General features: G+C 63.2%; 1 protein-coding gene across 12 annotated transcripts in view; it reads left to right on the top strand.

The window, feature by feature from the left end:
- The window catches only part of BIN1 (bridging integrator 1), a 55,887-nt gene that overhangs the window by 26,678 nt on the left and 4,905 nt on the right, over nt 1-24,304 (top strand). For 3 of the 12 annotated variants that reach the window (XM_079925101.1, XM_079925105.1, XM_079925107.1), the window contains exons 2-12: nt 1,842-1,922; nt 7,402-7,456; nt 7,682-7,776; nt 8,237-8,332; nt 9,372-9,479; nt 10,326-10,418; nt 14,232-14,317; nt 14,514-14,589; nt 15,939-16,021; nt 18,888-19,035; nt 20,314-20,442. In XM_079925101.1, the coding sequence (XP_079781227.1) occupies nt 1,842-1,922; nt 7,402-7,456; nt 7,682-7,776; nt 8,237-8,332; nt 9,372-9,479; nt 10,326-10,418; nt 14,232-14,317; nt 14,514-14,589; nt 15,939-16,021; nt 18,888-19,035; nt 20,314-20,442 (1,050 nt within the window). Of the gene's footprint in view, nt 1-1,841; nt 1,923-7,401; nt 7,457-7,681; nt 7,777-8,236; nt 8,333-9,371; nt 9,480-10,325; nt 10,419-14,231; nt 14,318-14,513; nt 14,590-15,938; nt 16,022-18,887; nt 19,036-20,313; nt 20,443-23,477; nt 23,586-24,134; nt 24,159-24,304 lie in introns of all 12 variants that reach the window. The other 9 variants (XM_079925110.1, XM_079925112.1, XM_079925102.1 and 6 more) reach the window with 5 other exon arrangements.

The following is a 24,304-nucleotide window of genomic DNA, read 5'->3' on the forward strand; positions in this document are numbered from 1 at the left end:
GCTTGTCTCCTCTCAGTCCCTTGTCGGCCCTTGGCGTCCAGCTGCACTTCACCCATGGAGTGTCCTGACTGCTGTAGCACAAAGTTGTTGGCGGGCTGCTCCCCAGTGTGCGCCGCTGCCCCCGCACCCGCCACTCTCGCCTTTCCTCTCCATCCTTTGCGACCTTTAGTCATCTCGAGCGACTTGAAATTCCCTGGTAACGGACCTCATCTTTCTGGTCCTCCTCGCCTTTGCTGCAAGCTCTCCCCTCCTTCTGAGCTGCCCCTTCCCCCTGGAAGTCTTCCTTGATTGCCCGACCTGGATAGGATCTCCAACCTGGGCTCCCGCAGACTCATGTACCTCCCTCTCTCTTGGGACTGGGCACACGTCTGAATGATTTGCTGACCCAGCAGAGATGAACAGGGCTGGGCACAGAGCGGGCGTTTGGCAAGAGATGGCCGAATGCATTGCATGATGAGAGAGAGGGTCTGAGAGCTGACTGGCCTCGCCCTGGCTCCTGGGCAGCTGGGAGAGGGGGAGCGGGGCAGCACAGGCCATCCTAGGGTCAGTCAGGGGTGGGAAGGGTCCAGGCTGTGTTCTGGGACTGGGCATCCCTCGGTCTAGGACCCTGGCCTGACATTCCAGCCCCATCTGGTACTCATCCCTGCCAGGGGCCCACCTGTTTGTCTCCTCCACCTGCCACCCTCACCCACTACCACCTGCTTACTTGTTATTCTTGTTGGGTCTTGGCCGCCGTCTCTGCCGACCATCGTCGCGGTGTTGTCCTTTTTGCTTGCCTGCCCAGGCCTGTGGAGGGGCGTCTTTGCCTCCCTCTTCCTGTACCCCCATCTCATGTTTTTCTCTGCTGTCTTCCCATTGCCCTCACCCTTCCTTGCTTCTTTATTGTCGCTCTCTCTCTCTGCCCATAGAGAACTCTGGGATTGGAGGGACAGAAGCTGGGAGAACCTGGTGGGCCAGGGCTTCCTCTCAGGCTCCTGGTCCGGCTCCCTCTTTTTCTAGATCTTTCCCCCCTCTCTCGGCCTTGGGTCTCTCTCTCTCTCTCTCTCTCTGCCTTTACCCACCCACCTCCCCATCTGTGTCCTCAATGCCCTCTCTGCTGACACAGCTGAGAAGGGACAGCTGTGACTCACAGAGGGGCGAGTCTGCCTCTGGGATTTGGGGAGTAGAGTGTGTGGCCGTGAGCCCACGTGTGTGTGCACTTGTGTGCCTGTGTGTGTGAATGCACGTGTGCCAGTGTGAGTGCCAGGGGTGGGAGGGAGTCTAGATATGGGCTAGAATGGGTCATAACTGAAACTCTGGTCAGATTGGGAGCTGACTCCCAGGGACCGCAAGAGCCTGACGCCCAGCCACCCTCCCTGCCCTCCTGGTCCTGGGGCGGTCACTTCCCTGCCCCTCCGTCTGGTATTTATGAGCCTTGGGCCCAGGAAAAGGAGTCATGTGGGGAGGTGGGGCTGCCCCTACTGGCCCCCTCATGTTCAGCTGCCAGGGTTGGGGGGGAGCACCCAGGGGTGCAGTGTAAGTTCAGCTAGGAGGGGCGCCCGACCCCTCATACTGCTGTTTCGGTTACTACAGCAAGTCTGTCCTAAGTTCCTCCTCTTGACTGATGGGTGAGCCCTGTGTAGAGGATGAAGAGGGTCTCAGTCCTGCCCTTGGGGGTCCCAGCAGCCACAAGACCTCTGATGGTCCCGGTGCCCTGGGCTGGGTGATGTTGGCCATGGGCCTCCCAGACCCGACCCTGGCTGGGGTGGGGAGGGGTCTGCAGTATTGGTGACAGGGCCCTCTTGGTTTGGCCACTTCCCTTCTCAGAGTAACACACTTTCTTTCCCCCTCTGCCTCGGCAGGTCCTCCAGAAACTGGGGAAGGCGGATGAGACAAAGGATGAGCAGTTTGAACAGTGCGTCCAGAATTTCAACAAGCAGCTGGTGAGTGTGGGTGGCCCTTGGCCTCAGGGAGCTTGTGAAAATGGAACTGCGGCTGCCAGGTGGAAAATGTCAAGAGCTGAATTTGTGGGCTAGGGGAACTTGAGAAGAGCGTCAGTGTGAGCTGGCGAGGTCACGGAAGACTTCTTGGAAGAGGGAGCATCGGCCCTGGGTGTGGACCGTGGGGGAGAGGAAGGAGGGGCAGGGGTATACCTTAGGTCCTTGGTAACACTTCAGGTTGGGGTGGGAGCTGGCGTTAGATTGTGCCCAGGCTCTGGGAAACCTTGAATGTCAAGGCAAGTGGGATCTCTAGAAGCTTCTTGTGAGGAGAGTGGTAGCTGCAGGGTTTAAGGCGGGAGCAGAGCAGACTGTCTTTGGTTTGGGCACCTCGATCAAAGTGTCGACCGTGCCTGGCTGAGTGGCAAGCTCCAGGCCTGGCCATTTGTAGATGGCTTGTGGGTGCCTGTAACAACCCTGTAAGGCAGCTGGTGTCGCTGTGCCCCTTTTACAGATGAAGCAGTTGAGGCTCAGAGAAGTTGGGTGATTTGCCCAAGGCCATCCAGCTTTGGGAGTGGATTCAGACCCATACTTGTCTGATTCCAAAAACTGCAAGGGACTTGAAGGGCATCCTTAGCAATTCCTTTTACAGGCCAGGGGCCGGTGACAGGAGGGCCTTAATTATGTTGGCAGCCTGGGGGCAGTGGTTAGATCCAAGGGAGGACTTCCTGACCAAAGGGCTCTAAATACCCAGACTGGGTTGTACCCGAGACCTTCCCCGCTCAGGTCTGCTAAGTCTAGAATAAGCTACTTTGGTGGCTGTGTCTGAGTGTAGTAGAAGAGGGGAATGAAATGACCCTGGCAAGTGTCCCCTCACTGGGCAGGGCCAAGGAGGCAGGGAGAGAGAGCTGGGCCACGGCTCTGTGGCTTCTGCAGACCAGCCCCAGTGAGTGACAGAGGGGGATGGGGGCCAGAGGAGGCCACAGGAATGGGCATGGCTGTGGGGAGTGAGGTCAGGGTCTCAGCTCTGCTAGGAAAGGGGCCAGGTGGGCCTAGACAGGGGCTGGGAGGGCCCAGGCCTCTTCCTGCTTGTCCACACCTGACGCCTCAGAAAGCACGGAAGGTACCCACCACAGCCTCTGCGGCTGGAATGGAACCTCTGGCGGAAGGGGCCTCCTCTGGAAAACTCTTGACAGCCCGCTGGCCAAGGGCTGGGAGCAGCTGGGAGAGGGCCGAAGAGCATGCTGGGAGAGGGCAGGGGTGCATGCTGGGAGAGGGCAGGGGAGGAGCTGGGAGAGGGTCGGGGAGCCTGCTGGGAGAGGGCAGGGGTGCATGCTGGGAGAGGGCAGGGGAGCAGCTGAAAGAGGGTAGGGGTGCATGCTGGGAGAGGGCCGGGAGCATGTTGGGAGAGGGCAGGGGAACAGCTGGGAGAGGGCAGGGGTGCATGCTGGGAGAGGGCAGGGGAGCAGCTGGGAGAGGGCCGGGGAGGCTGCTGGGAGAGGGCCGGGGTACCAGCTGGGAAAGGGCCCAGGACCAAGTCTACCCTCACCTGCCAGAGAAGCTGAACTGAGGGGTTCCCCAGAAAGGGCTGGGAGCCCCCATGGCTGCTTGTCCCCCAGGCCAGGAACGTTTCAAGGCCCAGAACAGAGACGTCTGCTGGCTGTGTGGCTCTGTGTGAGCCCTTGCCCCTTGGGCCTCACGTTTCTCACTTGCAAAATAGAGGTTTGGACAAGAACCCTGAGGTTCCCTCTGGGTCGCTGGCTCTGGGCAAGGAGTCACGCACTGATCTTTGCCCAGAGGGGCTGGGGAGTGAGGCCAGGGCTAAAGATAGCCAGTGCTGGTGGCTCCCTGGCTGTGGACATGGGCGGTCATTTGAGCTGGTGCTCTGCCCTCAGGCTGGGTGGGGTGGTCGCCTTCTCAGGGGCCAAGGGTGGAAGCAGGGCGGGCAAATTGAAGGTCTCGTTTGAGGCTTGGGGTAACCCTCCCGTAGGAGTTAGGGCAGCTGGGCAGTTCTGGATTTGATGGGTGTGTGGAGATGACTAGGACCTGGGGGTGGGGTTCAGGATTTACAAAGGTGTGAGGGTCACTATTCTCAGGGGAGCTGCAGGGCTTGGCGGGGGGCGGGGGCGGGCGGCTTGGGAAAGGCCAGGTGAAGCTTGAGCACAGGGAACCCTGCTTTTCACCTGGGAACACCAGGCCTGGTGGGCCAGCCCTAGCTGAGTTCAGGATGGCAGGGAGTTTGGGCTTCAAGGAAGTGAATCTCCCACCCCTTCCTATGGGGGTGGGCCCTAGGAGAGGGTGTCGGTCACCTTGCTGTCACCTGCTCTCACAGGGACCCAGTTTACATAGCTCCTCTGGGCCTGCTCGGTGTTAGTTGCGACATCCCTGCCCCTGCGTCCCGTCCCTGCACTGTGAAACCCTGGAGGGCCCACTCACACTCCCGCCCACCTGAGTGCTTCAAACCCAGCTCAGGCCCTCCCGGAAGCCATCCTGGGTCCTCCAGGTGGCCCAAGCTCTTTATCCTAGGAGCCACCTGGACCTTGCACCCCAGGGCTCATCATTGCTGTGTATCTGTCACTGAGGTGGGGCGGGTCTGATTCCTTCTCATCCCCCAGGATCCACCCAGGCCTCTGCTCCAAGGGGGCATTGCTGGCTATCTGTCGTTTGAAGCTCCTGTGGCATTGATTGCAGAGGGGCAAGAGTCAGCTGGAGCCAGAGAGGTCCGTGCGGGGGAGGACTTCCCTGCCCCCTGGATTCCCTGGGAAGATGGGGGCTGACGTCAGGGAGGCAGGGAGAGCCTCTGGAGGGAGGTTCGGGGGACATGGGCTGCCTGCTGGCCGCCCCATGGAGCCGCCCCTGCCGTCGGTCCCAGGCTGTGGTGCCCTTCCGAGACTCCCAAGTGCGGAGCCAGGAGAGCAGGCTGAGGGGCAGGGGCTCCAGGACTTTATCCTTCCCCAGCTGCTCTGCAGGGCGTTTGTTAGCGCCCAGGAGCCTCCGCCGAGTTGTTTGTCAGAGCCAGCGTGGAGGGGAGGTGGCTTGGGCGCCCGCCTGAGGAGACAGCTGGCTGGGGGCCCCGGGGCGGGGGGCGTCGACCCTGGGCCCAGCTGCAGTTGGCACAGGGCGGGCCTTGCACATCTGTACCCAGCGTGCCTGCTCACAGCGTGGCCTTGTTTGGGAAGCACAAGGGGCCCTGGTACGGCCTGAAGCCTGGGCAAGCGTGGCAACCCCCCCCCCCCCCACCACGGGCGACCCCTTTCTCAGGGTGCATTGGAGACAGACGCTGGGGGACTCTGGGGAGGGGAGGCCTCTGGGATGGAGGCTAAGCTGGGTCTGGAAGGTTCTGTGACATCAGATGAACACAATAACATCACATCACAAACATACTCGAGTCTTCATCTCTACCACCACAGCACTGAGTTGTGAAGACTGGGGGCGGGTGCATCAAGGCTGCATCAGGAGTGGGGTGGACCCTTCCTCGTTCCCCCGTCCCATGGGGTCCACATGCGATCCCTGAGGGAACTCCAGAGAGGTCTGAATGCTTGTGGATTGGCCTTTTGTTTCGTACTTTAATCAGCACACACCTCAAACTTGGATGTTCCTAAGAATGATACGTGGCCAGGGTTTCCTTCTTTGAAATGCGATGTGCTGAAACCCTCCTTGCACAGTGTCTCTGCTGTCGTCATAACGAATAGGCAGCTGCCTGTTCCGGCCCCTTCGTGACCCGTTCGGCAGACTGGGGCCTGAGTGGGCAGGTATTGGGGGTTCTCGCCGGCTCTCCCAGTGCCTGTGTGACCCTGGGCAAGTCATGCAACCTCTCAGTTTCCCCTTCATTAGGTGGAAACCGTGGTGTTGAGAGCTGGTGTGTGGAAAGTGCCGGCCCCAGTGAGGAGCTGCTGCCCGGAGCTCTGAGGACACCAGGGCAGGAGGAAAGGGCTCTGGCTGTAAAGAGGGGGGGCCTGTTTGCAGGGGGATAGGAGAGGTTTGAGGGTGCTGGGGGTGAGCCTGTGCAGGGGGGCTGGGTCCCTGCATGCCCTCGGCTGGAGCCTTGACCTGCAGGGGTGGACCACCACCTTCCGTCTCCTGCGGGAGCTCCAGGCTGGCCGGGTGGAGCTCTGTAGGGACTCAGGTCTCCTGGGACTGTGGCTCGATGCTGTCATCTATCTAACCCTCCACCAGGGGGAGGGACTTCAAAACAAGGTGTCACTGAGGCGTAGGCTGGTGTCAGGGTAGGGAGAGCCCAGGAGGTCTGCCGTCACGGCCCTCCAGAGGCCCCGGTCTCCTGTGTCCCCCTAGGTCCCCCATCATTGTTCTCAGTGTACAGCCCACTTCCTGAGGCTGGCCTTCACGACCTCGGGCCCGGCCCAGCTCACTTAAGCCATTTCCCTGAAGGCCTGTGATGTGCCAGGCGCCCCTGCAGGCACTCCACGCACATGTGCCTGTGGTCTCCCAGGCTGGGGTCGTTCGACCCAGTTGGCAGGCAAGGAGACCGAGGCTCAGAGAGGCTACGTGTCTAGTAAGGGACAGAGCTGGGTCTTCACGGCCCCAAAGCCTCTGTGTGCTTTCTGCCACTTTCCACGCGGCTTCTGAAAACTGCAGCATCTCCCTGGCGGTGGTCTCAGACTTTCCCCGCTGGCCTCAGCCTGCTCGCCCCTCCTCGCACCTGGAGCTCAGCTGTCCTGCTCCTGCCTTCTGCGGTGCTGATGGCCAGAGGGAGTTGAGGCTGTGCCTGTGGTTCCACCCTCTCTGCTGGCCCTGCCTGCTGTTCCAGGAAGCCCCGGAAGCTGCCCTCCCAGCTCAGGGTGCTTCACTCCCTGGCCCATTCTCCCTCATCACCCTTTCCTCCTGCATCTTCCCTCTCAGCTGGGCCAGTGTCCCGAGAGGCCTGGACATGACCCCCATACTTCTCTGCGCTCCTTCCAAAGGCCTCCCCTTCCGGACCTCTCCTCTCCCCATCAGAACCCTCCTGACCCTGGTGGGATGCAGTGGGAGTCGGCTGGCCTCAGGTACCAACCACCTAAGCTTTCAGGACAAGGTGCTGGGTGGCTCCTGTACCCCCGGCCGTGTTCCTGGGCTTGTTGGTCGCCTGGTTCATGGTTACCCGACGGCAGGCCTGCCACACGCTGGTCCCATCCTACACCTGGGCTGTGCGTGTGTGTGTCCTTCGGCCGTGCTCCAGTGTCTCGTCCAGGGTGGAGGGGTCTCCGTCTTCTTGCCTTCCTTACAGGGCTGAGAATACTGTCTGAGAGAGAAGGTGCTGACACCCTTGGGTGAATGTTCCTTCGGGCACAGGCTCCCGAGAGGGAGCTCAGTGTGTCAGTGGCCAGAGAGGAGACAGCTGCCGTGCCCCGGCGCGGTATCCTGTAGGCCCCCAGTGCCTTGCCGTGGACAGCCCATCCGTGGCAGGTGTCCGTGAGGTGCAGGAGGCAGAGGGCAGGTGTGGGCTGTGCCCCAGGCCCTCACCTTCTTCTCGTCTGCCTCTTTGCAGACCGAGGGCACCCGGCTGCAGAAGGATCTCCGGACCTACCTGGCCTCGGTCAAAGGTAAGGGGCAGACCTGGCCTGGATGGGCGGGCTTCCTGGGACGCAGAGAGGGGGCCCTCCCCACGTGGAGCTGATGGGCGCAGAGCTGGGAAGGGGCAGCAGGGCTGTCAGGGATGTCCACCTACCTCCTGGGACTTCAGGGGTGGGGCAAGGGTAACCCCCACCACCACCCCCAATCAGGGGTCCCCATGGCCCTAGCTGCAGCATGGCCCTTCTGCCCCACAGCCATGCACGAGGCCTCCAAGAAGCTGAACGAGTGTCTGCAGGAGGTGTACGAGCCTGACTGGCCTGGCAGGGATGAAGCGAACAAGATCGCTGAGGTGAGTATGGGACCGGTGGCCTGGGCCCTTCCCCAAGGGCCCTTCTGACCTCAGCTGGCCGCCCGTCGCACCCTGCGGCGCCCTCTGGGACCAGCCGTTCTGGCCCTCACGTGCTGTGTGCTCTTGGACAAGTCCACCTCCCTCTCTGACAGCCCTCGCACTGAGATGGGTTTCCTGATGCGGTCCTGAGGCACCTCTCCTCTCTGCGCTGTGTCTCCCGGCTCGGGAAGCCTCCCTCCCTGGCCCCACCAGCCCTGGGCCTATCTGATCCTCAGGGTCACGTTTTGAAAAGGCAGGAGGTGTGACCCCATTTCATAGATAAGGGGACTGAGGTTCTGAGGAGCCGCCCAGCCGTGAAGCGATGGGGCAGAGCTGGCCCCCGGGTCCCTGGGAGGTGAGAGCCGGACCGGCTGTGGGCCGGCTCCCCTGGTGCGCACTGCTGTGTTCTCGTCTCCCGCAGAACAATGACCTGCTCTGGGTGGATTACCACCAGAAGCTGGTGGACCAGGCGCTGCTGACCATGGACACGTACCTGGGCCAGTTCCCTGACATCAAGGTGAGAGGCGCTTGGTCTGTCCACCCTGCTGCGGCCTGGCAGCCTGTGTCGGGGAGCTGGAGAGGGAGAGAGGGCAGCCCCGGCCTGAAGGCAGGCCTCCCCCACTCGCCTGGCACGTTGTCCTCCAGGGCTGCTCCCTCTGAGACCAGCCTGCCAGCCCCCAGACCTGGGCCTTTCTGAGCTGGAAGCCCTGTCCCTTTGGGTCTCCAGACTATGGAAAGAGACCTCATGGGGCATGTAAGTGTGTGGCCGTGTCCCTGTGGAGTGCCTGTAGGGTTGACGAGGTGTATTAGGGGGCTGGAAGGCCTGGGTATGTGTGCCCCGTGTTAGGCTCTGTGTGCTTGGAAGGGAAGGTGTATAGTTGTGCGTGTCGCCTCTCACCTGGGTGTGTTTGTGCGACTCCGCGTGTTCAAAAAGCCAGCTGCCTTTGCTGGGCCCGGGTGAGTGAGGACCCGTCGGTGTGCCAGGATCGCCGCCGAGGTGACTGGGACCCCAGGTGCTCCGGACATGCAGGCAGAGTTGTCTGGAGCTCAGGTGGTGACCGTAGTACTGGACCCGATCCCCTGGGTGGGTGGGTGCGGGGGTCCCGGTCCACGCTGGCCACCTCGGCCACCCAGTGCAGATGCCTCAGGCTCCCGCAGGTGCCTTACGGGGAGAGTAGGAGGGAGGCAGGTGGTGGTGGCCCGGGCGGAGAGAAGCCCGAGGCCCAGGAGGCCTCTTTAAGGAGCTGAGGGCCAAGGGAGGGGGCTCGTCGGACGCGGCTGGCAGGAACTGACAAAAATGGTTCACTGTTGCGAGGACCTCCATAGAAGAAAGGACCGCAGAGGGCACGGACTGCCTCGAAGGGTGAGCTCTTTGCCACCAGGAATGTCCGAGAGACAGTCGCAGGCACGTCTTAGACGGACTTGAGCCTGGAGTCGGCTGCCCTGAGACCTCCGGGTGCATCTAGGTCACCGTGCCCGTGACCCAGTTTCCCCGGGTCAGCATCTCAGCGTGGGCGCCAGGCCCTGTTCAGCGCCCTCCTCCTTCTGTCCCCCAGTCACGCATCGCCAAGCGTGGGCGGAAGCTGGTTGACTACGACAGTGCCCGGCACCATTACGAGTCCCTCCAAACCGCCAAGAAGAAGGATGAAGCCAAAATTGCTAAGGTAAGGCTGGGGGTGTTGGGTGCTGCCGGGGAGTCTTCAGGGAGTGGCAGGCAGCAGGGCCGCAGGGGTCCCAAGCCCTCCCCCGGGGAGCCTTCTTCCTGTGCTGCGTTCACCGCACCCTTGGCGGGCTTGTTTGTCACTGCGCCCTGGCCCGCGGGCATCCTCAACCCCCTTGCCAGATGGCTTCATGGCTGGGGACTAGTCCCGGTAGGTCTGGCCGAAGAGCTGGGGTGGGGACGGCGCTGGGCCCAGGGCCTGAGTGAGAGGCTCCTGTGGGCCCCTGGGCGAGGCCCCCCGCCTGGCCCCTCCTGTAGTGCCGCCCTGTCCCCTGGCCCCTCCGCCTGCTCTGAGGCTGCTTTCCAAGATGAGAACAGGCCTGGCTTGGGTTTCACTGGCCCGGCCCCTCCCGGCCTGGCGCGCTCTGGCTGGAATTCCTTCACCGGATCCCAAGCGACCCTGCCACAGCTGGAACAAGCCGGGCGGGGGTGGGGCGGAGGTTGCACACACACTCTCCAGGTGAGGGTCTGCGGGCGGAGCCCCCCGCCCAGCCCGGGCAGGACTGTGCTTGCTGAGCCCCTCTGCCCCTGCTAACGATTCTCACATTTTGCTTTGCAGTTGGAGTTCACCCCCTTCTCCGCCCCGCTCGGGGCACCCCTTAATTCTCAGCCTCGGGGCCTTTACCTGCTCTGGGGGGCCGGCCCTCTGGAGGGTGGCAGGTGTCTGTCACTGCACTGGAGACTGTTTGGACGTGGTGTTTAATGTCTGTGTCTCTGTTTCTTTCTCCCGACCTCCCTCCTGTTTCTCTACGCTCCTTGGCCTTGACCTTGACCTCCCCTCCCCCCCCAGCCTGTCTCGCTGCTTGAGAAAGCCGCCCCCCAGTGGTGCCAAGGCAAACTGCAGGCTCATCTCGTAGCTCAAACTAACCTGCTCCGAAATCAGGTGACACTGGCTTCTAACCTTGCACGTGCTGGCGCCTTCTGGTTTGTCGTCCTGTCCTTGGTGCTGGGTGGTGCTGGGCGCCCATCTGCCCAGACGCCCTGGGGGGGGGGAGGGGCGGGGGCGGGGGCGGGCTCCTCCCGGGTTGGGAGGCAGGGCTGTTTTCATTATGTCTCTGCTGCGAGAGCTCCTGCTTCTGAGATCTGAGGTCCAATGCAGGAAGCGGATAGAGGCTGGGGGCTCTGCTTGACCTGGGATGGGCCCACCTCTGTTTGCGTGGTGCCCGGGGCTCTGGTCGTCCTGGGACCGACTCTGAAATCCTAGCCTCCAGGAGCCCAGGAAAACCTCGGAACCTTTGTCCTCTGTGAGGGCTCTTGCGGGGAGGGATGTGGTGTCGTTAATGCATTGTCCTTCAAGCTTCATAAGAACTGTGAGGTTGCCCTGAATGTACAGAGGAGACCAACCTGCCCAGAGAGGCAGAATCTCCTGCCCAGGGTCTCAGAGCCGCTTAGTGTCTGAGTTGGGGCTCACCCGACTCAAGCCCTGGGTCATTATCCTGGCTCCCTGGCCCGGGGCTCCATGTGGGTGGTCCTGCCACAGCTGGCCAGAGTCATGGTGACCCTTGTAAGTGGACCTGTAGGCCCCATGGTGCCCCTGGAGGGGACGCCGGGAAGGCTCTTCAGTCTGGCTGGGATGCTGAGACCTGGGGCCGAGAGGATTGGCTCTTTGGGAATTTCATGGAGGGCAAACAGTCCGCGTCACAGTGGTCCCTGAGGGCTTCCTGGAGGAGGCTCTTTGTACGAAAGTCATGAGTGATGACTACTATCCTGGCAATACCTCGGAATGGGCCGGGCCCTGGGTGAACACAGTGTGGCGAGGACCACGATGCAGTGTCCTGGGAGAGGTGGCCTCGTGGTTCTCAGTCCGGTGAAACTGACCAGGCTGTAGCACCCCTTCGTGGTCCTGGGGTGGGGGCAGGTGACAGAGGCCCCACCCAGGAGGTGGGGTTTCGCTCTGGGCAGCTGCCCCCTTTTATCTGGGCCACCTTCTGATTTCCTCACCTTCAGCCCACACGTATTGAATGCCTGTGATATGGAGAACTCTGGGCTCCGCGTGGGCTCGTGGCTACCTGTTGCCCGATGTCTTTTAGGCCAAAGCTGTGGGCCGACTTTGGAGGCACTGAGCTGTTGACAGCCTTACCTCTCCAGGGTCTGCGGTAAATGGCCGGGGGAATCTTGGACAGGCCCGTGTCCTCCCCTGCTGCAGGAGGTGGAGGAGGGCCGAGGGGCTGGAGTGGCCTGTCCTGCCTGTAGAGTTCAGGACTTCTGGCTGGAGGGGGAATGGGGCCACTCACCCAGAGCCAGGATTTCTGCATAATTTTCCCTGAGACGGGTTTGGCACAGTTGCCAGGTGAACATTTTTGTTCTGTGGGAGAAGCCCCTGGGAGACTGTGGGGCTTGGGGTGGTGGCCGTGGCCGCTTTGGGGCTCCCGGGATGGGTGTGGTTGGGGATCCTGCTGGAGGGCCCCCAAGCCCCCGCCCTGGAGGATCGGTCCTGGAGGATGGCCGGGGCAGGCCAAGGCACTGGGATCTCATCTTTGCATGTTGGATTGCAGATGTTTCGCCTTTCGGCCAAATTGACATTCCCATTTGGATCCTTTTCATTTGAGCTTCTCCTCCTTCTGCCCCACCCTGCCTCACTCCTGGCTGGAGGCTGGGGAGCCTTCAGGCCTTTGGCTGGCAGTGAGCTGGGGCACTTGGGGTCCCGGGGCTGCCCTGCTGGCTAACTTGACGTTGGGGAGACAGTGCCACCTCCTGAGGCTGTGCTCTCCTGAGCCGGCCAGCTCCGGATGTCCCCTGGGCTGCTTCCGAGCTGCTCCCCATGTGTGCTGGGGCCTCCCCAAACCTGCCTGCAGGGCCCCGGGGCCCTGCTGCATGGCGAGCTTTCCCACTGCTCTCCATGTCCGCCAGCGGCGTGTAGTGGAGCCGCCAGGGCTGCAGGGTCTCCCCCCACCTCCTGCCACCCCTAGTGTTTCTGAAAGAGCCAGGATATGAGGAATGTGACTCAAAGGGAATAAAAGACACAGGCCCTGACTTCTAGGAACTCTGAAACGGAGCCACCTTGTCCTTTCCAGCATTGCTGGGTGTGTGAACAGCGCTTGGTGCACAGCTATGAGCTGCTGTGCTGTCCGCCACCGTCTTGGCTACGCTTGTCCATTTGGGGAGTTAGGACGAGCATCGTGGGGACCGGAGTGGTGGTCTCTGTGGCTGTAGGAGCCGGGGCGGTCAAGGTGGTCCTGGAGGATGTGGGACTTGAGCTGGCCTGTGGGTACTTGGGTGGGAGGCCCACGTGACAGTGCGAGGTGCTGGAGGCTGGAAGTGTGGGTAGTGGCCCCCCATCAGGCACTGGGATTCTCAGAGGACTAAAGCAGGGATGATGCGGCCCAAGGCCTGGAGGGCACCGCAGATCTGACCCATTCCAGGAGTGGCCTGAGGCATGCATGCTTAGAGACGTTTCTTTTATTTCCTATTCGCCCTTTAATTTTTTTTTGATAATATTTGTTTTTATTAGTATTCTGTGGACTCCCTTTAATTTTTAAATGAGATTTTAAAAAGTGAGGCGAGGAGCCCTTGCTCACTCTAGCAAGTTCCAGCAACCTGAAGGCCATGTAGTCAGGGGCATGGTGGCCCTTTTTCCCTCCAAACCCCACCCCCACATTCACCACGGCTCGGCCCCGGCACAGCGGCGGGTAGGCCCTGACTCGGGCTGATGCTGGTGCCTGAAGCTGGATGGGACAGCTGGGGGGGCTCAGGTTGGATGGGGCAGCTTGGGTGTGCTCTGTGGCAGCTGGCGGTTCCGGCCAGTTGGCCTGCGAACGTGAGGCTGCCGGAGGAGAGTTTTCTCCTGGGCGGGGCCTCCACGTTCGTTCCTGGGCTGTGACTCAGAGCCTGAATCCAAGTCACCCCCTCTGAGTCACTGTTTCCTGCAGCGTCCTTCGGAATGTGTTAGCCGAGCCCTTTCTGGGGCCGGGGTCTGTGATTCACCCCTACCCTCGTCTCAGCCCTCGCCAAGCTCCTTTCTTGGGCTCTATGATGGGGTCTTAGCGCCACCGCCTGGTGGGTGTGGGCAGGCCTGGAGGGCGCCCGGCCGGCGCCCGGTCCCCTGCCCAGCAGCCCGGCTCCCTCCTCCCCTGCCTCTCGTGGATGTGCCCGATCTGCTGCCTCTGGCCTCAGTCTGGTGGGGAAGGGTTACAGAGGAGAGAGGGGTCGGGAGAGGGTAGGAAAGACTCTCCCAGGGAGGCCAAGTCAGGCTGGTGGTTGAGGCTGAGTAGGGACCAGACCTGGGAGAGGAGGGAAGGAAGAGTCAGAGGGGCCGGCACGAGAGCTGGCGGCATGCGGACTCCTCGCCTGAGAGAGGCTCCCCTGGAAGTGAGCAGGGTCCCACCTGGCTGGGTCTGGGGCCTCTGCCCTTCCTGTGCCCCAGCCCCCTTTGTCCCTTGTCTCATGCTTTCTTGCTGTGCTCCCCTCACCTCCATCTTGGCGCATCTGGGCCAGATGTGGGGGGGCGGGGCGGATTCTCCCTTTGGCCGTGGCTGCTCTGCCCGGAATGCCCCCGACGGGCCTGGCTGTAGGGGCCCGAAGGGCTGCATGGGGAGGTCTGCCCGGGCGTCCACATCCACTTCAACCTCCATCTTGCCCGAGCCCTGGTCCCCGTGCACTGGGGCGGGGGGGGCGGGTCTTGGGAATGGGCGTGGCCTAGCCTGGGTGGGCTGGGACGGAGGCCTGGCGGAGGGGAATGACCCGTCTCGCCCTCCAGGCCGAGGAGGAGCTCGTCAAAGCCCAGAAGGTGTTTGAGGAGATGAATGTGGATCTGCAGGAGGAGCTGCCGTCCCTGTGGAACAGGTGAGGGGCGGGGGGTGGCGGGCCGAGCCTCGGCCGCCCTCCCCTCCTGAGGCGGCATGGCCATTCTGCGTGCCCTGCTCCGTGCCCTCCCAGGGCTGGGTCCGGTGAGGGTGGAGGCGAAGCAGCCCGTGTGGCTCTCCTGGGCTGCCCGCCCTGGTCTGCAGTTCACCTGGCCCTTCTTCCCTCCCCCCTGCAGCCGTGTGGGTTTCTATGTCAACACATTTCAGAGCATCGCAGGCCTGGAGGAGAACTTCCACAAGGAGATGAGTAAGGTAGTGCCCCTGGGCTGTGCTCCACCTGCCAAGGGCCAGGGTCAGAGGCATGGGTGGGCCGAGCTTCCTCTTCCCTGCTGGGGTTGGACACATGCTGGTGACCACAGGGGGACCCTCTGGGCCCCTGAGAAACAGTGTCAGGGCCCAGTCCTCAAGGAACAGAGTGTCAGGGCCCAGTGGGAGCTGCTGGGTGCTCTGGGGAGGCTGCGAGTGGGCCCCAGGGGTCCAGCCCCGGCCCCCTCCCAGCTCCCAGTTCTATTCTCCTTGCCTGGGTGGAGCCCACCACCCTCAAACTGGAAACGTGCTCTCAGGCAGCCTTGGCCCAGGGAGCTCAGTGTCAGAAAATGGTGGCAGTTTCCTAATTTGTAGGCAGATAAGAAATAAATTACTAAAATTTTCCCAATTAAAAAAATGTTTTAAGTTTGCTCTACCTACAGAATCCGGCGCAAGCTAATCTGGGTCTGATTAGCTTAAATTCTTATGTTGTGTTGTCTTCATCCTGATTGAACTGGCAGTTAAGCTGCAAAGCTGCGTTGGAGAAACGTGGCGTTGGCAGCTCCCTCCCTCCCTGTGCCCTGGGTGGACCTGACTTTGTCTCCTGGGCCCAGAGGAATGAAGTGATTGTGGGGCATTCCAGGCCCAGGGCAGGAGGAGGGCTTTTGCCAGCTTGGGGCCTGTCCTGAGTGACCACCCTCAGTATGGTTTCTTGCCTGGTAGGCCTTCCCTTTCCTTCCTACTTTTTCTTCTTCCCTTCAAAGATTTGAGACAACTTGTAAAAAAATTTAAAAAGACAGAGAGAGGTGTTTTGGGAAGAAAACATTTATGTAAGGTGGGAGGAAAATTCAGTTCTGGGCTTCCTAGTGGCTAAAGCAGAGGGAAGTATACTCAGTAAAGAGAATCACGAGGTGCATGGGGTAAGCCCCTCGTCTTGCCCGGGCTTTTGGTGAAACCTCTGGCAGTTGTAACGTGGCCTGAAAGCATCTTGGCAAGTGACTTCAGCAATTAGGATCAACAGTTAATTTGCCAAAACAATTGAAAAAAATTAAAAACAGTACAAGCTCTAGGGGCATTTTAAGAAACGCCCCGTAAGTAGGAAGAAGAAAAAGGTGGTCCCAGAAACAGTAGCTGTTCTCAGGGCAGCCCACTGCCTCCTCCTTTTTTCCTGTGGGTTTTCTGGGACAGGTGTGCTGGTTCCCTGCGCCCAGTGATGGGAAGAGAAGAGCTTGCTCCTGGTTGGGGCACGGGCACAGGGGAGGGGCTGGTGGGGAGGAAGAGAATCAGGGATGTTGTTAGGGAGAGGGGGGCTGTTTGGTGGCCCCCAGCCAACCGGCTTGCTGTCCCTCCTGCAGCTCAACCAGAACCTCAACGATGTGCTGGTCAGCCTGGAGAAGCAGCACGGGAGCAACACCTTCACGATCAAGGCCCAGCCCAGGTGTGTGATGCCCCCCCCTCCCCTGCCGAGGGCCGCTGGGGGCTCAGGGAGGTGAGGTCTGGGGCTGGGCTGTTTGCTGAGGTCCTTTCTGGCTGGGCCTCCCTGTGCTCAGGGGAGCAGGTGAGGGCCCCCCTCCTCCTCCACCCCGTGTCCCCTCTGGGAAGGAGCTGCCCGGGCAGCCTGCAGCTCCCCTGCCTGGGCCTGGCTTCCCTATCTGTGCAGCTTTGCAGGTGGGCCCGGGGACTAAATGATTCAGCCCAATGGGAAGGGAGCCTTCTCGTAGAGCGGGGGCCTGGTCCCAACCTTATCCGAGGCCCCGGATGGCGAGGAGGGGGGGTGCCCTTGTTCCTGCCCTCTGCCCAGAGGGGAGCCCTGCTTCCTGGGGGGAGAGCTCCAGGGAGGAGGGGAAACGCCTGGGCCTCGGCCGTGGCCCGTGGGAAACCACGGCAAGTCTGAGATTCCCCTTCCTTTCCGTCCGTGAGCTGCCCTGCCTCGCAGCACAGTGTGGAGAGCAGCGATGCACCTCGCCCTCCTCGGCTACAAGGCGGGTGATTGCATCTGGTTCTTGGGGTAATTAGGGTGTCCCCTAGGAGGAGGAAGGCAGTCAGTATTCAGCGAACGTCACTGTCCCTCTTGTCCCCTGCAAACACAGTATGTGTGAGGGAGGGGGCGGCCCACAGGGTGCCCTGGGGGCAATAAAGGCCAAAACGTGTTTCCCAGGTCACCGCCTGGCCTGGAGGTCATGGTGGCGCGTCCAGGATGGGTGAGGGGGGTGGAGGGCGCCGCCCACCCGGGCAGTGCAGGCAGCGGGGGCCAGGCCGCCTTGGGAAAGGGCTGGTCTGAGGGGAGAGGAAGGGCCTTGGAGGCTCGTGAGCCCCCTTTGCAGCAAAGCGGGCAGCCAGGTTGCCACCTCTCCCAGGGCCCCCCACTGACCCCGGTCCTTCTTGGGCCCCAGAGCTCCTGTGGCTGGACCCCGGGCAGGGCGGGTGGCCAGCGCTGTCCCGGCCTGAGCCGCCTGCCGCCCGCCAGGTCCTGCTTCAGGGCAGCGTCCTCTTTTTGCTTGTTCCGTGGGCACCACCTCAGCGTGCCTGGCAGGACACGGAGGCCAGCGGGGGCCCCAGGACGGGACAACCGGGGCCGTGGGCAGGACTGGGCCCTCTTCCCGGCCTCCGGGAGTTAGGAGGGCTTCTGCTCTTAGCCCTCCTCTGAGCAGAGGGGCTGCCGATGAGGGAAGGGAAAAGGCCGGGCCCACACCTGCATTTCCCCCAAACAAAGGCCTCAACGTCCCGCCCGTCCCCACAGAAAGAAAACTAAACTGTTCTCGCGGCTGCGCAGAAAGAAGAACAGGTACCGGCAGTGAGTGCTGTGTGGTGGGGGCCTCGGAGGCCAGCGCCCCGGCCCCTGTGCATGCGCCTGGCCCTGCCCAGGGCGCCACTAACCCCTAACTCGCCTTCCTGTGTGTGGTGTGCGTGTTGGGGGGCAGAGGGGTGTCGGTGGGAACGGAGGGCGGGCAGACCGCCTCAGCACGTTCCTCTTGGGCTGCGGCCTGAGCAGGAGTGGAGGAAGGGAGGTCCGGAGGCTCAGGGAGAGGGCTGCTGTAGCCCCGCGGTGTGTAGGAATTCTGTGTGTGTGCGTGTGTGTACATATGCTGGATGTATGTGTATTCTTTAAGGAGGCAAAGACGTTCCCATAAAACACATTCAGTAAAGGTGAGAAGGAACCAGCGAGTCTCCCACGCATCTGTGCCATTGTCTGGCCCCCCGCCATGCTCGGGCAGGTGATGGGGTCACTAGTTTCTGTCTGTCCTTCTAGACCTGCCCGGTCCAGCACAGTGGCCGCCTGCCTCATGTGGCTGGTGGACACTGGAAATGTAGCCAGGGTGACTGAGGAGCTGAATTTTTAATTTATTTAATTTAAACAGCCGCCTGTAGCTCGTGGCTGGTCTCAGTCAGCACTGTTCTACAGTTTCTTTAGGCAAGTACAGCATAGATTTTTATTTTGCACCCAGTAGCGGGCCGTGCACACCGTTTGTCCTTGTTGGTACTGAGACTCGACTTGGGGGCCTCACCCTCTCGTCCCCGCTGTGAAGACCCCCCCCCCGTTTATTTACCCCCTCTGCCCGTTGCCTCTGCCGGTTCCCCGGGTTCCCCGGGAGGACCCGTGGGAGCAAAGGCTCGGGGCCTGGGGAGCGGGGCTGGCTGTGCGCTGGCGTGAGGGGTGAACGGCAGGCAAGCTGGCCCGGAGGCCCGTGGGCTCAGGCTGAGGAGCGGGGCCGCCCTGAGCGCAGAGGCTGCTGCGTGACGCGTGGGGGTGAGACTCACCTTGCTTCTAGGATGCGTGGCTTTCTCCTGCTGTGGGGCTCGGCGCCCCTGCACCTGGTGGAGGCCTGAGGGAGGCTGGCCGGCCCCTGGCAGCGGCTCCCGGCTCCCGCCCTGGTCCCCCCGCCCGGGGCCCCGCAGATCTCAGCTCCCCCCCCCCCCCCACCCCCGGGGCCCGCAGACCTCAGCTCCGGGTGTGGTTGTCACTGTGGTTGTCCAGGGCAGGCCCTGCTGCGGACACCTGCCTGTTCCCAGTGCTCACGCCTGTGTTGCCTCATTTCCACCTGTCCTTCTGCACACGAATGTGCAGTTTCACACGTGGGTGCACAGGGACACACACTTGTGCACACGTGGGCATCACGTTTTTCCAGTGAGTCTGGACACACCCTCAGTTTCCCAGGATCTACGTGGACACACACACGTGCGTGCACATTTTCACACACGGGTCCCCGGGGCATTGGCACGTGCACACACCCTGTCACACGCACACCTTCCTGGACGCCGCGGCCTCCCTGCATCCGGGCCCCTCTCTTGTCTCGCCTCCGCAGTGACAACGCCCCTGCGAAAGGGAACAAGAGCCCCTCTCCTCCGCCTGATGGCTCCCCTGCCGCCACCCCCGAGATCAGAGTCAACCACGAGCCCGAGCCGGCTGCTGCGGCCACCCCCGGGGCCGCCCTCCCCAAATCCCCGTCTCAGGTAGGCACGTGTCTCGGTGGCCTGTCCCTCCCTTCCTTCCTCTGCCTCCTGCTCTGCCGCCGTTCCCCTCCATCCCCGTCCCCTGTCCCTGCCGGCCCTGGCTCCTCTCCGTGGCCCCGGCCCCTGCCAGGGTCACAGGGGCATCTGTGACCGTCTGTCTCCTCCTTAAGTGTCTCCCCACCTGCACCTGCTGTAGCATCCCCTTCTCTCCTTTCCCCTGGCCTTTGGGCTGCTTGACCTTCTCCGTCTTCCTTTCCTCCCGAGACAGTCTCCAGGGGAGACTGCATCCAGATCCGTGCAGGTGGCTGCCTCCCCCTCTTCCTTGCCTTCTTCCTTGCGGGGGGCCATATGGGACTCTGAAAGGGGCATCGTGAGGAGGGGCTCAGTGAGGGGAGAGGGAGGGGGAAGCCCGCTCCCCCCGTCAGTTTTCTCCAGGTTTCTGCAGCGTCCCCAGGGGCTGCAAAGGGAGGAAGGAGGGGTGGGGTCCGCCAGGCAGGACCATCTGAGCCCTGCTGGGCTGTCCCCTGGCCCTTCGGCTCCTGGCCCGCTGGACAGCTGATTAGGAGAGCGACGCTAAGAGGGTGTTGAGAGCCTGCACTTGACTCGAGCACTTGCTCGGGGCCGGACCCCGCGCCAGCCTTTCTGTATTTTCATTCATTGTCCTCACAACCAGCCTGTAAGGCAGACGCTGTTATCACCCCAACGACAAGCGATGAAACCCAGGCCTGGGCGGGGGGGGGGTGACTTGCTGAGGTCCCCGAGTGGGCAGGTGCGTGGCCCTCTGCGGGGCCCTGGCTGTGTGCTGGCCTCGGGGGTGACGGCCAGCGGCTGGGCTGCAGCTCCTCCAGGGGTTGGGGTGGGCAGAGGGCCCGGGTGTGCCGGAGCAGAGGCAGGGGGCTGGACGCCCGGCTCTCTCTCAGCTCCTGTTTCTTTCCTCAGCCTCCCCCGAGGGCGGTGAGGGCCAGATCCTCCGAAGCCAGCCCCTGGCGGCCCCGCAGGCCCTTCTTTCTTTCTTTTCTGTCCTGTTCTCGCCTCTTCTCTCTTCTTTCGCTCCCTCGCCCTCCGCCCTCCCCTCTCTCTGCACAGGGTTTCCGACCGCCTGCTTCGGCCCCTCCCGGGGGCCCCTGTGGTCTCGGTGTCCGTGTCTCGGGGAGCAGTGGCTCTCCTTGTTTCGTCCTCCTCGGCGGCTGGGGGTGTGACTAACGTGGCTTTGTCTCTGTCTGTCTCCCTGGCCCCCATGCTCTGCTGTGCGGCCCCCCAACTGCTGCCGACCCCCAGCTCCGGAAAGGCCCACCGGTCCCTCCGCCTCCCAAACACACCCCGTGCACGGAGGTCAAGCAGCAGCAGACCCTCAGCCTGTTTGAGGACACAACTGTCCCTGAGATCAGCGTGACCACCCCCTCCCAGGTCAGCCGCGGCCGCCGCGGCCCAGCTCTCTCTCCCTTCTCTCGCTCTTTCAGGGTGCGCATGACCTTCCCCCCCTCCCACCCCCGGTGCCTCTGCCTCAGGAGCAGGGGTCGGCTCTGGGCCTCTCTCTCGCACGTCCCTCCGTCCCTCCACCCGTCATCCCTCATCTCTGAGCACGTGGCCAGACCTAGGGACACGGGCAAACAGTCCTAGTAGAGACCGTCAGCTGCACAGTGGCCTCTCCGTTCCATTGATGCTGTGGCCAAAAGGGGCAGGGAGCACGGAGGACCTGGGCCAATCATGGAAGGCTTCCTGGAGCAGGTGACGTTTGCCTACGAGCAGACACCGTGCGTTGGCCAGAGGTGGTAGCGTGCGAGCGTGTAGGTCAGGACGGGTGAGGGACAGGCTCAGGATCTGCCGCGAGTTCCGTGCGCGACAGGAGAGCACTGCTTGGGCGGCGGTGAGAAGGTGACTCGCAGGGTTGGGAACACCTGCAAGGTGCTGAGACTTTAGCTCCCAGAGCTGCTGACCCCACTTGGAGCCGGGGCTGTGGCTGGGCCGCAGAGCCCGGCTCCTGCTGTCCATGCCCTAGGAGGCACGTAATGCCCATCCCCAGGGGGACGGAGGGAGGGCGGAGCAGGGGAGGTCACTGTGGTGGCAGGGGGGTGGGCCGCACATGGTCGGGTCAGCTCACAGAGGCCGCAGTGCGCCGACCACTCCAAGCCTGGCCTCCGGGCCTCACAGCCGGGCTGCCCTGTCCTCGCCGGGTCTCGCCATTCGTGCAGGCTGGCTAGTCCCAGGCTGTGCTGGGCCCACGTTGCAGCACTGCTGTGGGCTTGTCCTGCCCGGGTCTCCGGGTCCTGCCTTGTGCAGCTCAGAGGTCTGCAGGGAGGGGCAGGGCTGGGGCTGGCACATCGGGGGAGAGGCAGTTAGGAGCGGAGGACCGTGCTCTCCGCGATGAGGGACCGTGGGGTGAGTGGGCTTCAAGCCCCCATGGGAGGACTTCGGGTCGGAGCTAGGAACTTTCAGTGCAGGGTGGCTGGGGGAGGGCGGGGGTTGCCCTGCCTCGGGGGACGGGAGGGAGCCTTCCTGGAGAGCCTGGCTGAGGCTGGCCCCGGGCACTCCCGGGGCCTTGGGGAAACTGTGGCCTCAGGGCAGCCTGTGGCTGGGACGCTTGCCGCCTGGAGCCTACCTTCGCCTTGGGGTGCACTTGAGGGCTAGTAGACACTGTGCAGGGGGTGGCGCCAGCCGCCGACCTACAGGGCCTGGTTCAGTCCCCTCTGGGAGGGGCTGTCCCCACCTCACAGGTGAGGAATTGAGGGCCTCACCTGCAGCCAGGCTGCCCGTTGAGCGTGGCCCTTGCGCCCCTCCGTGCTCTCTGCATGCCTCCCGTCTGTCCTTCCGCCCACTCCTCGGAGCCGGGGCCCCGCCCAGCGGGGTTGGAGAGCGCTCGCCAGGGTGCTTTGCATGGGGCTGGGGTGGGCTGGTCCCCCCAGGCTGCTGTGCCGACAGCGCTGCTCTGCTGGGCTGTGGTGAGTAGCCTGCGTGCCTGCCCCCGAGGCCGGTTCCGGGCCTGCATGGTGGGAGGCTGGCCTGCTGGGAGGTGAGCAGAGCGTGCGCGGTCTGCCCTTGGCCTGGTGACCCTGTACCCTTGGAGTCTGGTGGGTGGGGCGGCGGCTGCCTGGGCCTGGCTGGCTTCTTAGAGGGGTGGGTGGTGGGGCCGTGAGGGGCAGAGAAATGCTGCCTGCAGCCGGTGAGGGCACCCAGGCCCAGCCTGCGCGGCCTCCCGGACACTCGGTCCCCTAGAGGTGGCAGTGACCTTCCTCCCAGGCTCGTTGGACAGGGCTTGACTTGAAGGAGAGTCTGTGGCTGGGGATGAGTGTGGGGCGGGAGTGAGTCCCCTGAGCTTGGGCCTGGGCCCTCTGCGCTCTGCGTCTTATCCCCTGAGCTGTGCGCTGGCGGCACCAGCCCTTCTCAGGAGTGCGGGTGTTGGGTCTCCCCACACAGGCCGCAGCTCAGGTGGGAAGGCCCCCCCTGGAGACCTCTGCCCATGCTTCCAGGTCTCGGGTCCTTCTAAATGGAGGACCTCGGGTGCTTTGGGCTGGAGAGTGTGTTCCGTCAGTTCTGGGCCCCATCAAGGGAGTGGGGAGGGAAGCTGGCTGGCCTGGGCTTGCGGGGCTGTGGCGCTCCCGGCCCTGCCTGAGGGGAGGACCCTGGGCTGAGCCAGGGCAGGCGTGTCCCCAGGGAAGCCCCTTGTGTGAGATGGGGCCACAGGGGAGCAAGCCCTCCTCCCAGGAAGGCAGCGTGTCTGCTGGGCACTGGTGCCAGGCGGCTTGCCCTCCAGGGTGGCTCTGGGAAAGACGCTTTTCTTCCACGATCGTCTGGCCCAGCTTACTGAGGGGCTGGCTTCTCACAGTGTGGACAGGGCCACTGCGGCCCGTCTCCTGGGGCCATTCCTGTTACGTGCACATCCCAGGGCTGCACTCAGCCCCGCTGAATGGGAAACTTGGGGGGGCTGGGGAGGGACGTGCAGTGTGAACGCGGGTGCTCAGGTGTTGGGGACCCCCCCCGCCCCCTCCGTTACGACGGGGCTCCTGGGCTCTGTGTGCTGGCTCGGCCCTGAGCTGGCTGGGGGTGGGTGTCACCACAGGACTGCCTCTCAGTCTGTGGCAGCAAGGGGAGGCCTGTACCCGTCCAGGGGCCCTCCGAGCCGGGGGACTCAGTGTGGTCTTGTCCAGCCCGTGCCTTGGCCTGGGCCGCTGCTGGGGGGCGCAGGCCCGGGGAGGCCTCCTCGGCCTGCAGGATGGGACAGACGCGAGACAGTTGGGGGCTCGGCCTTGGTCTGGCGGGTGGCTGCCTGGCGGCTGGCCCCGCCCCAGGTGTGTCCTCGTGTGGGCGGAGCCTTGCCGGGGGTGTGGTGTGGGGCGTGTCCTCGTGTTGGTGGGTGTGTCTGGGAGCGGAGCCTGCTGTGCCGCCCTGGCCGAGTGCTCACAGCCTGGCACTAACTGCCTTCCTTCTCTGCTGCTGTTGCCAAGTTTGAGGCCCCGGGGCCTTTCTCGGAGCAGGCCAGTCTGCTGGACCTGGACTTTGACCCCCTCCCACCTGTGGCAAGCCCTGTGAAGGCGCCCACGCCCTCTGGTCAGGTTGGTGTGAGCCCACCACTGCCCACGGGCCCACCGGCCTCTGGGCCCCGGGGCCTGGGTTCATGTCTGTCCTCCGGCCACGTGGGCCCATCTAGGCCCAGGCCTTTGGGGGTCCTGGGGTCACCAGGCTCCCCGCCCACTCACTGCCCTTCCCCTGGAGCCCTGGTCCCCAGCTCTTGTCACCTCCCCTGGTCCTGACCATGGGAAAGGGAAGAGGGCGGACACAGGTCAGCAAGAGGACCTTCGGGACAAGGTCAGCTGAACACTCACCTGGCAGCTTACACGGTCCATCTCAGCACCCTCCTGCCCCTCTCATGGTGGCAGCCCCGAGTTCGGGCACTCCCTGGCCTGGGGGTCTCAGTAGCCTGGAAGGTGTCCAGGACTTGGTGCTCTGGGGACCGCAGAGCCCGGCTCTGTTCTGCCTGCCCTGTGCCTGCTGGGCTCGAGGGCCCTGGGATGGGTGCGGGGTGGGGGTCCCTGGGGACTGCTTGCCTGCTGCCGCCTCTAACCTCCGTGCTAACTCTGTCCTTCTCCCCCTGCTGTGCTCAGTCAATTCCGTGGGACCTCTGGGAGGTAAGCTGTGTTTGCTCTGTGCCCACCCTGCCTCGTCTTGCACCTGGCTGGTTCACAGGTGCACACGCACACGCACGCCTGGCCGTGCCCACGCGCACAGGGAGCTGTCGGGCCTCCAGCTCGTCTGCTTCCCCCCCCGCCCCCCC

The sequence above is a fragment of the Stenella coeruleoalba genome (assembly GCF_951394435.1).
Source record: "Stenella coeruleoalba genome assembly, chromosome: 6".
NCBI classification, from domain to species: domain Eukaryota; kingdom Metazoa; phylum Chordata; class Mammalia; order Artiodactyla; family Delphinidae; genus Stenella; species Stenella coeruleoalba.